The sequence below is a fragment of the Helianthus annuus genome, chromosome 10 (genome assembly GCF_002127325.2).
Source record: "Helianthus annuus cultivar XRQ/B chromosome 10, HanXRQr2.0-SUNRISE, whole genome shotgun sequence".
Classification (NCBI taxonomy): Eukaryota; Viridiplantae; Streptophyta; class Magnoliopsida; order Asterales; family Asteraceae; genus Helianthus; species Helianthus annuus.
In genome coordinates, this window is record NC_035442.2 from 181052796 (window position 1) to 181070589 (window position 17794).

Here is a 17794-nt window from a genome sequence, read left to right on the forward strand (position 1 = left end):
TTAGTGAAAACTCGTATAGGAACTCACTCGCTGGAAAAAATTATGAATCCACTATTGTTCGTAATGAAATAAAACGGATTTTTGTCAAGTTATAATATGGTTTTGGAGTACGGTCTAGTACTATGAAGCATGAACTACATGTAGCACAGAGTAAAAGTAGGAAAAACCAAATTAACATGTTATAAGTTGAAAATAGAAATCGAAGTAAGGATGAAAAAAAATACCCGAGTCTGACGGGTGTACCCGAAACTTGACACAAATGGGACGAGTATACCCGATATCTGACGAGTATTTGACCGGGTATGGGATTTGTTTTAAAAAATTTTACGAGTATGGGTCGGGTATGAGATTAGGTGATACCTGACCCGATTACCTGAAACCACATACCGTTTACCCGAACTATATACCCGATTTTATTTTTAATTTATATTTTTATTTTCCATTAACCCTTATCTATTGGTGATTTATTTTAGTATGTTCATAATGTGAAAAAATAAATTTTCTTTTAGTATATGCATTTTATAATAGTATTTATATTTTGTATGTTGTAAAGCATATACATGTAAGTGTATAAGTATTATAAAGCTAGTATTGATTTATGATAAAACTTATATGTATCTAATGCACATTTTTAATTTATAATAGTTGTTGTATAAATAAAATTATATAATAATTATAGTAGTAAAAAAATGTATTTAGAAATCGCAACGTATATCTTTTAACAAACTAATGAGTATACCCGATACCCGACGAGTATTAAGTCGCGTATAAGACACGATTTTATAACCAAGTATGAGATTACTAATACCTGATCCGAACCTGACCCATTTTCATCCCAAAATCGAAGGAAGGAAGGATGGGCCAGGGCCAGTGATTATAATTGGGCTAGCTTAGCTAGCGTTGTTATGGGAATTGGAAAGTGGAGTCGGCTACTCGCCTAGAGTATTCTATTCCTTGGCGTTGGGATTGGGGAGTCTGGAGTTGAGCTGTTTATGTTATGTGGACCAACTTCATTCATTCATCCATCGAACATGAAAATTCAAATTCAGCACTGATCACACAATGAGCCTGAGCCTGAGCCTGAAAAGGTATACGAATACAGTGGCGGTGGTAGGCACACCTCAATTAAACATCAGGAGTTGCAGTTTCCACCGACCATGGAGGCGTAAAAGAAGAAGCCTCCTTGTGATACGCAGCAGCAGCAATGATTTTCTTTCTCAGGTTACCCCAGCCCTAGGTTTCACCACTGCTCTCGCTGCTCTTGTCTACAAATTCAAATTGAACTCCAATTCCACCGCTCTGGGAGACTGGACTCTCCTTACCTCTCCCACGCCCTTTAACCGCTTTGTCAACTTCCGCTGTCCCTCTCTTCTTCTCCGCTTGGAGGAGGAGGAGGAGGCTGTCATCACTGGGCGAATTCAACAACTTCCTCCTCCTCCTCCTCTATCTGTTGTTTATCAGAGAGTTTGTGTCAACACCGACGATGGCGGGGTAGTGTCCTTGGATTGGCCAGCCCATTTGGAGCTGAGCTCGGAGCAGGGTCTGGACACCACCATTCTCATTATCCCAGGCACCACAGACGGGAGTATGGATGAGAGTGTAAGGTCCTTTGTTTACGAATGCTTAACACGAGGCTGTTTCCCCATTGTCATGAATCCCAGGGGTTGTGCCCGTTCCCCCCTCACCACTCCACGGTACTAACTAACAAACAAACACTCTATTACTTTGATCAATCCTTTCATTTTCGAATCCCTCATATGTTTTTGTAATATGTAGGTTATTTACGGCTGCTGACAGCGATGATATCTCTGCCATTGTACACTTCATCAACAGGGCCAGACCTTGGACAACTTTCATGGCTGTTGGCTTCGGTTTTGGTGCCAATATGTTGACAAAGTATCTGGCACAAGTTGGACAGGAAACACCTCTTACAGCTGCCACATGCCTAGACAATCCTTTTGATTTAAATGGGGGGGCTTCTAATCATAATCTTACAAACGGCTTCATCCATTTGCTGCAATCCAACAAGGTCCTTACAGCTTTCCCTAATAATTTCTAGGAGGCAGGGGTGATCAGCAGGACTTTCAGAAGCTCTAGAAATATAATTTATCTGCCCTCCATGTTTTTATCTCTTCACAATGTCTTTTATTGCTTGCAGGAACTATTTATGGGCCCATCTAAAAGGTTTGATGTTGAAAAGGCGTTACAGGCTAAGTCGCTTAAAGATTTTGAGGAAGCCATATCTATGGTATCATATGGATTTGATTCGATAGAAGAATTTTATGTCAGCTCCAGTACTAGAGATGTGGTTGGCAATGTAAAGATTCCACTTCTCTTTATTCAGGTAATAATAGATAATATATGTTATTAGTCATAGTTCATAACCTCTTGGGGTCCATTTTACTAGTGCATATTTCTTTTCATCAAACATTTGTGTACTGTACATGAGGCAATACATGCACATATGTTTGCCTTGTCTAGAGGAGAGACTCTTGTACCTCAGCCATCCTTTAAATTATGTCTTGACAATGGTTGCCTTTGAAAAGCTTTGCCATAGAAATTTCTACATTCAAGCAGTCGTTGCTAGTGATAAGTTTGATATGGTTGCCTATTTCATTATATATAAGTGTGTGATAGCTTCATAATCTGTTGGTTTTGTTACAGAACAATGCAATGCCATCTGTTTCCATCCCGCGCAGCTTAATAGCAGAAAATCCATTTACAAGCCTGCTTATCTGTACTTTTCAGTCAGATGATAAAAGCGCTGCTGATATATCATGGTGTCGGCAACTTGTTGTTGAGGTAACTGTACTTCCTTTTAGCTTTCAACTCACATAAATTGGTTATTGGCTGCATATACTCTGTTAGGTTATTAATATTTAATCTTACATGCCATGCAGTGGCTTACAGCGGTAGAGCTAGGGCTTCTGAAGGGCCGGCATCCTCTTTTGGAGGACAGTGATGTAACCATCAGTCCTTCAAAACAGATGACCACATCTCATGCAAGTAGCAGAAGCAATAAAGTTGTCAACTTTCACCAGTTGGATGGATCTGTTAATACAAGCTCAATTCTTGATTTACAAATGACTAAAGACAAAGATAAAGATGCAACCAATGGAATGGTAACACAAACAGACCTTGTAGATTTGAAGGAAGGGGGGGATGCGGATAGTGAAAGGGGGAAAGTGCTACAGGCTACACAAGTCGTGATGAATATGCTTGATGGGACCATGCCTGAAGCTCTATCAGAAGAACAGAAGCTTAAGGTAATGTGTTTGATGGCTTCAGGATATTAATAAAGTATGTTTTTCTGATATTCAGAAAATAGCTTGTGTATAAGGCTATAAGGAGAGAAAAATTGACAAGATTCTAATCTAGGTCCCCACTTCACTAAGCATTTACTGTACATCCAGAATTAGCATATTGTAGAATCACCGAGCATAGGGTTTCTACTTTTTAAATGCAATGAATAATGGTGCCTGAAGCTAATATGCACATGATTGCTGATTGCCTTATACACAAGCTATTCACATTTATTGTCAAGGTAGGTACATCCAGCATCAGCAAGTTGTAGAACCAACCACCTGACTTAAAAGAGCATAGTTTTTTTCCTTGCTATGAGTGATGGTGCCTGAAGCTAATATGCATGTGATTAGGTACTGACTGCTGTGAATCAAGGAGAGACCCTAATGAATGCTTTACAAGATGCCGTGCCTGAAGATGTTCGGGGAAAGCTCTCTAGCTCTGTTATCACAATCCTGGAAAACCAAAAGAAAACCTTAAATGGACGCTCTCATGTTCCTGATGGTACATCAGCATTAAACACAAAGATGCAAGAAAGATCCGTGGGTCTATCAAGTGTAGAAAAAGAGAAACATGCTTCGGAGCTTAATACTAGTTTGACAGAAGAAGACTCAAATAACCATCCTTTTAGCAAGAATGATGCTTCGGGGAATATTGATGATGCCAGTCGGTTACAAGGTGGTGAAATTTCCAACTCCGAGACCACAAGCAACCGTAACCAAGATGATTTTTCCAATGAAACAGCTGCTCAATTCCATGACACTGATTCAAGTGTTATGCCTGACATTTCCAGAAAAATGGAAAGATCAGAGGATCATATCAGTGATCAGGTCAACTTAGGACTTGAAGGTGGAACAAATGTGGAGAAGGATAATCGACACAAGGATGCAACTACGGATATATCAACCCCCCCAAGGACAGAAAAAGAAGAGGGTGATAAAGGTGGTGAAATTTCCAACTCCGAGACCACAAGCAATCGTAACCAAGATGATTTTTCCAATGAAACAGCTGCTCAATTCCATGACTCTGATTCAAGTGTTGTGCCTGACATTTCCAGAAAAATGGAAAGATCAGAGGATCATATCAGTGACCAGGTCAACTTAGAACTTGAAGGTGGAACAAATGTGGAGAAGGATAATCGACACAAGGATGCATCTACGGATATATCAACCCCCCCCAAAGACAGAAAAAGAAGAGGGTGATAATCAGAAAAAGGAAGAATCAAGTGCAAGTTCTAATTCTCCATCCTTTAGTGTTTCCCAGGCATTGGGTGCACTAACAGGGATGGATGATTCTACCCAAGTAGCAGTTAACAGCGTCTTTAGTGTAATTGAAGATGTCATTACTCACTTGGAAGGGAACAGAGAAAATGGATCTCAACCTGTCACTGAGAGTGAATCTGCTGCTCCGCCACAGAAAGAAGGTGATGAAAAAAGTAGCATGACAACTGAGCTTAAACAAGTGGGTACCATGTCAAATTCCAGAGAGAAGAAAGATGAAGCTAACAAGAATCCTCAAGACATCCGAAACTCCATAACTAGACTTCCTTATAGAAACTCCATAACTAGACTTCCAAAGATGAAAAATGATAAACAGCTCCAGTTGGATACTTTGTGTCTTGACTATGTTCCAGAAGAAGGTCAATATAAGCTCTTAGATGTTGATGTCCCATCTGATGTTGATGTTGAGTGTAACAGTGAAATCATCGAACCAACTTATATAATATTAGATGACTGGGACCCAGTTGGAGAGAAACATGAAACTGGCGATGTTGCATCAGTAGAGCACTTGCAGTTTGTCAAAGATAATATATTAAAATCTTTAGAAGTTGAAGTTTCCCGAAGAATACAAGCAACATACATGGCAGATGTTGCACTTGAGCTGAAAAAAGAATTAGAGAACGTTGCAAATATCATTTCATTGGCTGTTGTAGATGACAAACCACATGGAATATCATTTGGTAATCTGCAGGATGAACATGTACTAGACACCATCTCTTCGGCTGTCCAAGGCACCAGATATATGAAAGAAGTGATTCCAGTTGGCATTGTTGTAGGCTCTACCCTAGCTTCTTTAAGAAAAATTGTCAACATAAATGCAGCAGCAGATCAAACTAGTGATTCTCAGGTTGGATATCATTTACAAGCAGATACAATGGCTGCTGATGAAGTCAACCAGAACAAAAACTTGTACATTGAAGATGGGGAGAAAGATGCTTCAAGCAGTCTTAGTAGTGACACTGTCATGGTTGGAGCAGTTACTGCCGCCTTAGGAGCATCTGCTTTATTGGTTCATCAACAAGTAAGGGTTGAATGACTATGCACATACTTTTTTCTCATTAATTTCTTTGATACTGAACAAAGCTTATATATATATATATATCGCATGAAGAATTCATATAGTGATGAACTTGAAAAAGAGAACGATGAGGAGCCTGGAAAGGTTGAGGAGGAGGAAAGAGTGAAAAGTGGTGATAATATAGCGACAAGTCTTGCAGAGAAAGCCATGTCAGTTGCTGGTCCTGTAGTACCTACCAAAGAAGATGGTGGAGTGGATCAAGACAGGTTTGCATATGGAGAAACATTGCTCGTAGCCCATCTCTCTCTCTGTAGCTGAACATTTTATTTTGTCTGGCTAGGCTGGTTGCAGTGCTGGCAGATTTGGGGCAAAAGGGTGGCATATTGAAGTTGGTGGGTAAAGTGGCTTTACTTTGGGGTGGAATACGTGGTGCAATGAGTTTGATTGGAAAGCTCTTCTCTTTTCTTCACCTTGCTGAGCGGCCCCTCTTTCAGAGGTAAATACTAGTATTACTTTTATCTATGCATTACTTTCTAATCAGATGCTACCAAAATTGTGCAAGTAAAGATGGGTATTGTGTGTCCTTAGATTTATTTAGGACATTGTCTCAGAACATGATAATTCTGTTTGTATTTCAAACTGAATCAGCCATGCTTTGGGTAAGATAGAATTTAGACAACAGTACCATTGGCTAGTCTAGAAAACAACCTGAATGATTTTATAAAAGAAACCGAAGCCTTTGATAGGCAACTGTCTTTCCGAATGACCTACTTTTGCGATGTGGGTCACCCTCCAATTGAGGCTCAGATAATCAAATATCAATTCAAGCATAATACGCTCCTTAGTTTGTAGACCTATTTAGTTAAGGAAATAACATAAACACTAAGATAATAATATAAACTAAGGCCTAGCACAAATCTTGCTATGTTTGGCCCAATGGCATTGTTGAATTCTCCTCAACCAAGTGGTGAGGGTTCAAACCCCATTGTGGATATTAGGTGATGTAGCCGCTCTAAAAAAACACAATTCTTGCTGATGTGGTAATGACAATGCCACTTGCAACTTTCGCAAGCAATCTCAGTTTCTTGCTCTTTTGGAGGCATACATCCACCTGATACAAGTCTAGGGTAATAACAGCCTATTTTATGTTAAGTCTCTAGTTGAGTGTATGATGCTTCTCCAACTGTATCATGATATTAGTTTGTATTAAGCTTATCAGAGAAAAATGACCGGATAGTCCCTGTGGTTTGCTCTGTTTTCACCTATAGTCCCTACACTTCTAAATTACAGCGATAGACCCCAACTTCTGCACATTTGTTCTCGGATCCCTAGCGTGGGTGGGGTTACTTTTCTTTGTCAAGTGGGTGTGAAATAACTAAATAACCCTTACTATTAGTTTAAAATATTATAAGAAATAGAAACTTTATTTAAGTAGGGCCCACTTTTCTATTTTAGAAAAAAAAATCAAATGGACCCACCAATCCTCAACTTCATCACCCCAACCCACCCCTGCCCTCATCCTCTCCATCATCCACCCTTTTCCGACGTGATTCCGGCCAAGTAACCCTTAGATATTTGCAAGCAAAACCCAAACTAAATGAAACCAAACAAAACCTCCATTTTTTTCTGCTACACGAAACCTTCAGAAAAACTCTCACATGGAAGAATGAATCAGAGGCTGCCCCACGGCGGCGAAACGTCCGTCGGCATGACCGTCAATCATTCCTGAGACATCGCAGAACCGTACTTATCGTCGTCGTGTCATTCGGTTGAGTAGATAAATGTCGTGTGTGCCATCACACAACATCTACCATTCCCACCGAACCACCAATTTCTGCACCACCATCACTGTCGATTAATGTTCGTGTGTGGCGTCACACGTCGGTCCAGATGAAGAAAAATGAAGATTACTGGGCTGAGAGCCTGAGAATATAGAAGGTTTTGAACTTTTGATTATTTTTGGGTTGTGATTGTTGTAAATTCACAAGAATTTAGGATTCCCTAAATCAAAATTTAGATGTCTAGATAAATGATGTATGTGGGCTTCATTAATTTGGAGTTAAAAGTGACGGCGGGCAACTGTTTTCCACCTATGAATCACACACACCACCATGGCACCATATAATCACCCACCTGTTTCGTTTTTTTAAAAGTAAACAGACATTAGTTGATTGTTTCATTTTTTTCATAATTCGGTTTCATGAAAATATGCTATAATTTGTTTATTTTGTTCGGTTTGTAATCTTTGGTGTGATGCTAGAAAATAAGCTGGTAGGGGTGGTTTTGACGGAAAAGATGAGGTTGGGGGTGGGGGTGGTGGTGGAATAAGAGTTATTTATATATTAAATAATAATAGTGGGCCCTATTATAATTATTAAAAAAATAAAAATATATTTTTTTCACATTACTTTTAACATTGAGGGTATTTAGTCATTTCACACCCACTTGACTGAGAAAACTAACCCCCATCCATGCTAGGGGGGACTATCCGAGAACGAATGTGCAAAAGTTGGGGAGTTGGGACTAAAGCTGTAATTTTAGAAGTGTAGGGACTATAGGTGAAAACAGAGCAAACCACAGGGACTATCCGGGCATTTTTCTCAAGCTTATCAGCTGGAACATAGCAATGTCGAATAATAATTATATCAAGTGTGTATTGGTGTAAGGTCAGATTTTAAGTTAATATGACGTAATGAGTAAAATTGTTATCATGTTCTATACCCACCATTCTTTTTTTCTCAGGGGAACGTGTGTTTATTATTTTAGGATGTAGCTTCTGTTTGTGATTGGTATCTATGGGTCGATCTGAATTATAACATGGCTCTTATGTCGTTATCATTAGTATTAACTATTAACCAGTTGTGTCAGTGAATTGATTTCTGAAAGTGTATCATTGCAAATCTCTTAAAAAATTTGCTTACTGTGTTTTTTTTATTATTATTGTAATTTAGGATTTTGGGGTTTGTCTGTATGGTGCTTGTACTGTGGACGCCAGTTGTGGTTCCTTTGCTTCCAACACTTGTACAGAACTGGGCAGCACATAACTCCTCAAAATATGCAGAACTTGCTTGCATAATGGGTCTTTATGGTTCGATAATGATGCTTGTTGTGCTATGGGGCGAAAGGATCAGGGGCTATGAAAATCCACTTGAGAGATATGGTCTTGAGTTGACTTCAGCAACACAGGTATTTTTCGTGGACCCAATGCTCTATCCTTTATTAAAAGAGATAACGTTGGTTGGTTGGTTATGTTTACTTGCAGATCCAGCAGTTTGTATATGGGCTGATTGGAGGGGTGATGCTTGTTTTGTTGATACAATATACAAATGTGTTACTTGGTCTTGTGAGCCTATCATGGCCTAGCATTCCATCTTCTTCTACAGATCTGCTCAACTTGTCTGGTAAAGTGATTAGATTTGTTGGTCAAGGGCTTGTAACAGCAGTTGCTGTTGCTCTCGTTGAAGAATTGCTCTTCAGGTCATGGTTGCCCGAAGAAATTGCAGTTGATCTTGGATACAATCAAGGAATAATCCTTTCGGGACTTGCATTTTCGTTATCTCAGTGGTAAGTAAGTGTTTGACTAACAAATATGCCTTGGTAGATTTTATATATTGATTGATATATGTTTTGGGTGCAAGGTCAGGTCGTTAAAGGCAATACCAGGACTTTGGCTATTATCAGTGGGGCTGGCAGGTGTTAGGCAGAGATGTCAAGGAAGGCTCTCCCTTCCCATCGGGTTGCGTGCAGGGATTATGGCTTCCACTTTTCTCTTAAAAGAAGCTGGCCTTTTGACTTATCAACAACATTCTTATCCTTTATGGGTAACTGGTGGTGATCCTTTCCAACCTTTTAACACCATAGTGGGCCTTGCTGTCGCTTTGTTATGGGCAGCAATTCTCTACCCTCAACAGCCTGAAAACGTCAAAGAATAAAGAGTAATGCACGAATCAAACAAGTATAATTCCGACTTTGTTTGGCAGTCGGAAGAACAATGATTCACTTTCAAGGTCAATCAGTTGGTCAAAGATGTTTGCTTTTCTGATGGGATGCAGAAAATTACTTGCTCTTGGTTTTGGTGGGCAGTAAAGTTTTGTTCTAGAGTACCATCTGTAAAAACAAAAAAGCCGGTACATATACAAATACATATATATACACACAATTTTCTTAGCTTGGACCTGCATTAGGTGCAGCATACGTAATGGTGAGGCAATACTGAATTTGTCTATTTTTCAATTGTCCTGCATGTTGATGCAGCAACTATATTTACATGTAAAGAATGATTCACTATTTTCATGTTACATTCTCTCTCTCTCAAAAAATCTCATATTATCAGGAACCTTGTTGCATAAGCTTTGTTATCAATAAGCCTGTGCAGAGGCAGTTTTACAGTCTTTTGCATAGAGACCGCTGCATAGGGGTAGGTCTGTGGTCTTTAACCATTCATTTGCTCCATGTAAAAAGGACTGAATGGTGAAGTTGTCAACATCTGCAGTGGAATTCTTGTGATAACCGGCCCATTGTACCCTGTTTCTAGTGTCCGCACCTGGCCCAAAGTTCATAGACTCGATGTATTCGACAGTATTGAGGTTGCTGTACTTATTCCATGCGCACCAACCTCGGGGGTCAATAATGTCCCCAAGATAGCTCCTCATGACTATGGTCCGGGAATAGTTCCGCCAGGGCCTACCCAGAAATGTTGAGAAATTAGACCTCTCCGTAATGGAGAAATCGGGTGCAGCCATGATGGTGCAGTCCTGCAGCGATATTCCCGTGTTCTGGTTTGGATCCAATCTTCCTTGAGCAGTGATGACATTTCTCTGACCAGGGATGGGTTTGCGGACAAGTATGAGACATCTTTCAAAAATGGCGGCGGCGTTTCCAAAGATGAAGTCAACGGTGCCGTGGATAGCGCACTCACGATACAGCTGGCTGAGGGAGTGAGCATAGAGGGTATCCTGATGGGAGATGAACTGGCAATGATAGAAAGCAGCATCGGATGTGACCCGTAGAGCCACCGCTTGATGCTTCTCTGGGCCTGAGGTGTTGATGATGGTCAGGTCTCGTGCCAAGAAGTTATTCCCAATAACAGCTGCATTTGTCACAAAACATTTTGAAATACATACATACATAGTTTTTATATAAATAAATAAATTGGTCAAATAAATACATACATAGGGTTGCAGAGGTGAAGGTGGTATAGCCGTCCACAAAGTTTCTGGAGCCGGTGATTATGGTGGAGTTCATCCCATCTCCAACGAGCATGATGTTAATCTTTTGTCTGGGAATGACCAGATTCTCGTTGTAGACCCCTGCTTTGATTTGAATGACGTACCTGAGGGCGCTTCGGTTAGGGGCCATTGCAACGGCAGCGCCGATGGTGGTGAAATTGCCAGTGCCGTCCAGGGCTACAACCACAGTGGGCGGGGGAGGCGTCTGCATGAGCCTCCGGTCAGCGGCCGTCATCCAGGAAGGGACATGATCAGGGTGGGAGAGAAGACGGGTGGTGGCAGTGGGGCCAAGCAGGGTGTCGAGGTGGTTGACGATGGCCAAGCAGTTGCTGATCATGCGCATGATGGGGGTGAGGGACTTCTGGAAGTAGCGGCCAAGACGACGTGTCTGGGGGTGGGTGGAATCGGAGAAGCCTTCAATGCAGGTGTTCTCGTTGGTCATGGCGGCACTGAGTAGGTTCTTGATGGCAGCGTAAGTGAGGGGGGGTTTCATGGATTCTTCAAGTTCGTAGATGGTTTGATCAAGAAGGTCGATGCAGTTGGTGACCAACTGGAGATTGAGGGTGAGGGCGGCGATTCTTGAACGGCATTTGGTGGCGCGGATGAGGGTTTTTTGGATGGCGAATCGAAGGACGTGGTGCAGTCGGGTGACGTTGTCGTGTACGTGGTGGAGAGGGATGGAAGAGAGGGTGTGGAAACAGAGAGAGGGGTACAGAGTGTTGGTGCAGGTGTTTTTGATAAACGGTCCGACGGTAAGCGGCGGTGGTTGTGGTTGTGGTGGTGGATAGTGATGGTGATGGTGATGGAAGGAGAATAACCAGGGAGAGAGGATGAGGAGGAGTAGTACGGGGATGACAGTTATCAGAGCAACTGACCAAGACGATGGCGATCTTGACGACTCCATTGAAACACAAGATTCCGCTCACTTTGTTTCTTTATACATGAATATAAGAAGTGGTGGAACAAAATAATGCCCCCATCATGGGGCATTATTCGACACGTGTCAGCATGGGGCGTTATTACAAAAGTGGCGTAGTGGGAATAATGCCTAATAATGCCCCTTCCAATCATTAAAAAAAAAAACAATCTCTCATTGGTGGGGCAAGAAAGAAAGCTCCTCCTCCTTTGCAAAAGTGGCATGCATTAATTAACTTGTCAGACATGTGGGGTGAAACTCATCTCTCATTGGTGGGTCAAACCATTCGACAAACCAAATCAGCGTTTTAAATAAAACGCCTAAAACAAATTTTTCAAAAAAAAGGCCGGACAACGCCGGGTGTAATGGGGTGGGGGCGTTTTGGGACGTTTTTTTTTTCAATTTTTTTTTTTAAAAAAACGCCCCACTACAGGTGGTCTAATGACAAGGTTTTTTTTTTCTAGAAAGTCTAGTAAATAATCTCGGTCATTAATTGATTTAATCAATAACTAAGATTAAATGAGTGAAATTGAAGATAAAAAAAAGGTGCGTAAGTTTGTGTAAAGGCATTGTAGTCAATCCAGAATAATAGTTTCTTTCTCCTCCAATTCCCTCCTATTTTTTAAAGAGTAAATTACGTTTTTGGCCCCTGTTGTTATATCACTTTTACTATATTAGCCCAAAATAAGAATTTTTAACATATCTGCCCCCATGATCTCTATAACTAACCATTTTGACCCCTAAGTCTAGAGATCATGTGGGCTAAAATGGTTAGTTATAGAGACCATGGGAGCCAAATGGTTAGACTTATGGGCCAAAATGGTTAGTTATAGAGACCATGGGGGCAGATATGTTAAAAATTATTATTTTGGGCTAATATAGTAAAAGTGATATAACCACAGGGGCCAAAAACGTAATTTACTCTTTTTTAAACGTTAATAACTTTTTCATACGACATTATTTTTTTTTATAAAAATTGCACCAAAAAATGAGCGTTTTTTATCCTTAAAACGAGTATACTATTGCTATATTTTCGAAATTTTTTTTCGAAAACCCAGTTGCGTAAAATGCAATGGAAAAAAACCCAGTTGCGTAAAACGCAATGGAAAAAAAACATAAATAATGATTTTTTTCTAAAACGCAATGCACAAAAAACAGAAATAAATGTCTTTATTCAAAAAACGCAATAGCCAGAAAACACAAAGAAATGTCTTATTTCTAAAACGCAATAGCCTAAAAATACAAAAGAAAGTGTACTTTCTAAAACGTAATGGACTGAAAACACATAAAAATGTGTTTTACCTAAAAGCAATGCACCAAATATACAAAGAAATGTCTTATTTCTAAAACGCGATGGCCATAAAACATTTAAAAATGTCTTTTTTCTAAAAGGCAATAGCCTAAAAACACAAAAGAAAGTGTACTTTCTAAAACGCAATAAGCTGAAAACACATAAAAATGTGTTTTACCTAAAACGCAATGCATAAAAAACACAAAGAAATGTCTTATTTCTAAAACACAATGGCCAGAAAACACTTAAAAATGTCTTTTTTCTAAAACGCAATGGACTGAAAACACATATTATTGTGTTCTATCTAAAACGCAATGGACTAAAAACACTTCAAAAATGTGTTTTTCTAAAATGCAATGACCAGAAAACTAATAAAAGTCTTATTTCTAAAACGCAATGGCCTAAAAACACAAAAGAAAGTGTTCTCTCTAAAACGCAATGGAATGAAAACACATAAAAATGTGTTTTACCTAAAACGCAATGACTAAAAACACTTCAAAAACTGTCTACGAAAATGAGCCAATTTCCAGAAAATTAAATTTTCTGATGCAGCTCGACCCCAGCAAGGGCTGCCGCCCCTGTCAGGGGCTGCCGCCCCTTGGACCCTGGTCCCAGGGGTGCTGCCCTCGGACCCCCGCCAAGATCGTAAAACGCAATGACTCAATTAAAAAACCCAGATCGTCAAAATGCGATTCAAAAAATTCTTACATAGATCGAAGCCGATTTCTTCAAACTTCTTCTCCGATTGATGAAATTTGAATGTTATAAACACTTATCAGCGATCGAATCGAGTGATTCAGTTCAAAATCACAGGAAAAAATGAGATATTGTATGAAATTAAACTGAGTTTCTTCAAAAAAAAAAGTTGAAGAACACGTTGATTTGGTGTTTGAATCATTGATTGGTGACGAAAATCGCATTATAATGTAGTGATTATTGCGATAGAAAGTGAAGAAAATGTTGAAGATGGTGAGTTTTGAAAATGGTGAGTTTTGAAGTTACAGAGAGAAGAACAAGGGAGAAAATTGGGTAACATTGACTAAAATACTATTTCTCTTTATTTTAAATTCTGTCACATGTCATAATCCTATTGCTTCCTATCCTTTCTAGCCAAAATAAACTTCCTATTTGATCCTCATCCTTTAAATGATTCAACAAGATTATTGTGATTATAATTATATTAAACTAGGTTAGTTCCCAGTGTATTACACAGGTTCAACAATTTAAACTATATGATTAGTATTTCTTGTAAATACAAACTAACACAGAGACATTTATATACAAATTAACATAAATGAGTTAATATAAAGATGATATAAGTCAATATTATAAAATTCTTCAGAGTAGCATATAATTAAAGTATCCTTGAATAAATGAGTTAATATAAAGATGATGTAGACCGATATTATAAAATTCATCAGAGAAGCATGTAATTAAATTATCCTTAAAATTAATTCAAAAATAAATATATTATATGATAATTACTATTGTATTTACGTATTACATTACATTTAATGGGAAAGTAAATTACGATTTTGGCCCTCGTGGTTATATTATTTTTACCCTTTTAGCTCAAAAAAGAATTTTTTAACATCTGAGCCTCCAACGTCTTTTTTTCTAACCTTTTTGGCCCTAACGTCTTTTTTTTCTAACCCTTTTGGCCCCTAACATTTAATGGATGGGGTTAGTGTTAGGGGCCAAAAGGGTTAGAAAAAAAGTCGTTGGGGGCTCAGATGTTAAAAAATTCTTTTTTGGGCTAAAAGGGTAAAAGTGATATAACCATAGGGGCCAAAATCGTAATTTACTCAATGAGAAATAAAAAAGTTACAATTATAATTTGCACATCACCGTAATTTGAATCCAAAAAATATTCGCATAATTCATAAATCTCTATATATTTGTTTGTATACAACATTACATCTTTGATTCATAACTTTACCATCTATATTTAGAATTAGTAGTTTTACCCCATCTCTACTTTTAATTCTTAATAATGCCACAAACAACTAGAACATAAATAATACAATAACCGTGATAATAATGATACTAATAAAACAATAATATTTTTTATCATAGGTATATTAATAGTTATTAAAAAAATATAATATTTATGTATAACAACATTAAATATAAATAGAAAGTATAAAAACCTTAATAAAAAGTAATCATTTAGAAATTACAAAAATAAGGGTGGGGATCAAATAGGAAGTTTATTTTGGCTAGGAAGTATAGGAAGCAATAGGATTATGACATGTGGCAAATTTTAAAATAAAGAGAAAGGGTATTTTAGTCAATCCCATCATTTCTTCTTCCTTCTTCTGCCCAGTTACTTCAAAACCCACCATCTCCAACCTTTTCTTCACTTACTATCTCAATAATCACTACATTATAGTGCGATTTTCGTCATCAATCAATTATTCAAACACCCGATCAACGTGTTCTTCAGCTTTTTTTTTTAAGAAAACCCAGTTTAATTTCATTCAAAATCTCGTTTTTTCACGTGATTTTGAAGATAATCACTCAATCCGTTCGATTCAATCGCTGATAAGTGTTTCTATCATTCAAATTTCGTCAATCGATGAAGAAATCGACTTCGATCCATGTAAGAAATTCTTTAATTTCATTTTCACGATCTAGGTTTTTGATTTAGTCATTGCGTTTTACGATATTGGCGGGGGTCCGGGGGCGGCAGCCCCTGGCGGGGTCCAAGGGGCAGAGCCCCTGGCTGGGGTTGAGTTTTAGAACTGCATTCCTGGTTCAGACAATTCACACACAACTATTGTCCTGGTTCAACGCGTTTTAGAGAGAACACTTTCTTTGGTGTTTTTATGCCATTGCGTTTTAAAATAAGACATTTTTATGCGTTTTCTGGTCATTGCGTTTTAGAAAAACACATTTTTGAAGTGTTTTTAGTCATTGCGTTTTAAGTAAAACACATTTTTAGGTGTTTATTAGTCCATTGCGTTTTACAAAGAACACTTTCTTTTGTTTTTTAGGCCATTGCGTTTTAGAAATGAGACATTTTTAAGTGTTTTCTGGCCATTGCGTTTTATAAATAAGACGTTTCTTTGTGTTTTTTGTGCATTGCGTTTTAGGTAAAACACATTTTTATGTGTTTTCAGTCCATTGCGTTTTAGAAAACAGACATTTTAAGTGTTTTCTGGCCATTGCGTTTTAGAAATAAGACATGTGTTTGTGTTTTTGGTGCATTGCGTTTTAGGTAAAACACATTTTTATGTGTTTTCAATCCCTTGCGTTTTAGAAACTACACTTTCTTTTGAGTTTTTAGGCTATTGCGTTTTAGAAATAACACATTCTTTATGTTTTCTGGCCATTGCGTTTTACAAATAAGACATTTCTTTGTATTTTTGGTGCATTGCGTTTTAGACAAATGTCATTTTTAGGTTTTTTTTTCCATTGCGTTTTACGCAACTGGGTTTTTTCCATTGCGTTTTACGCAACTGGGTTTTCAAATTTTTTTTTCGAAAATATAGCAATAGTATACTCGTTTTATAGATTAAAAAACGCTTGTTTTTTTGGTGCAATTTTTATAAAAAAATAATGTCGTATGAAAGAGTTATTAACGTTTAAAAAATGGGGGAATTGGATGAGAGAGAAACTATTGCTTTGGATTGACTAGAATGCCCCTAAACAAACTCACGCGCCTCTTTTCTTCTCTTTAATTTCCATCATTTAATCTTAGCCTTTGATTAACTAAATGGATAGTCAAGATCACTTCTTAGCCTTCTTAGCCAAATAAACTTCTTATTGTATCTCTACCCACAAAAATAAATACATAGTAACATTAGGTATTGAGATGCTATAGATAATATGGAGCGATGAAACTAAAATAAAGATTGGATAAAATAAAAATGTAAAACTTGGTCACATGATTTAAAAAAAATATATTATTAATGACTAATACTAAAAAAAACAATATAAGAAGAAACTATATGATGGAGTGATAATTTGGCAATTAACATGGATGTAAATTACAATATAAAGAGGGTATTATCTTGAATGTTTCAAAAAAAAAAAAAAAAAATGTCACGTGAGTAATAACAATTTACGAAATTAGTTTCATTAAATATATTATTTGAATATTTGAAAAGTTGCTACCGATATTTTAGGATTATTCTACTTTTATTTTAGATTAACTATGAAACTAAAGATATTGTGTTTTAGGGGGGAAAATAGAATTCTAAACAATGCATAATATGTGATTTTTTTATTGTAGAAAACTAGGTTAGTTCTCCGTGTGTTACACGGGTTGAACAATTTAAACTATATAGTATAGGTATTTCCTGTAAATGCAAAACAAAGACAGTAACATTTATACACCATATTGACATAAATGAGTTAATATAAATGTAACCCATCAACTCGTACATGTTAATTATTATGAGTCGCAATATTTAATAGATAACTAATAAAACAAAAGTGGTTAAACATGGAAAACTAACTTTAACTAATAAAAAAATAAATAAGAGTGGTTATCTACAACTTATTGGAAAAAAAATAAGAGTGGTTATCTATAACTTATTGAAATTATAAATTTCGAATCATATGAATATGCCATCTTTCATAACCAACTTAAAAGGGAAGAAATTTAAATATACTTAAAATAAAATAATAAATCATCATCACCATTTTGCTCTCTATTTTTTATGCTTATCGCCACTAATAAATTCTCCAAATTAGAAGATTGATTTAAACAAGAAAACACAATTAGAGAGCTCTCAGGAAGTGTCATGTGTA

The 17794-nt window shown here is 37.6% G+C and overlaps 2 protein-coding genes across 2 annotated transcripts; one reads left to right on the forward strand and one right to left on the reverse strand.

Moving 5' to 3' along the window:
* The first annotated feature begins 911 nt into the window (after nucleotides 1–911).
* On the forward strand, nucleotides 912–9910 carry LOC110887008. The gene is given in 12 exon segments (XM_022134904.2): nucleotides 912–1694; nucleotides 1777–2029; nucleotides 2159–2344; nucleotides 2665–2802; nucleotides 2901–3266; nucleotides 3657–4494; nucleotides 4496–5604; nucleotides 5695–5867; nucleotides 5942–6097; nucleotides 8553–8787; nucleotides 8864–9165; nucleotides 9245–9910. Coding segments are annotated over 12 exon segments (4677 nt in total). The 5' UTR covers nucleotides 912–1062; the 3' UTR covers nucleotides 9534–9910.
* Nucleotides 9801–11780, reverse strand: LOC110887007 (pectinesterase). Its single transcript, XM_022134903.2, has 2 exons — nucleotides 10773–11780; nucleotides 9801–10690 (listed from the first exon to the last, which is right to left on the reverse strand). Exons 1-2 carry the CDS (start codon nucleotides 11731–11733, stop codon nucleotides 9960–9962), a joined length of 1692 nt encoding a protein of 563 aa, XP_021990595.1. The 5' UTR covers nucleotides 11734–11780; the 3' UTR covers nucleotides 9801–9959.
* Nucleotides 11781–17794: the final 6014 nt, after the last annotated feature.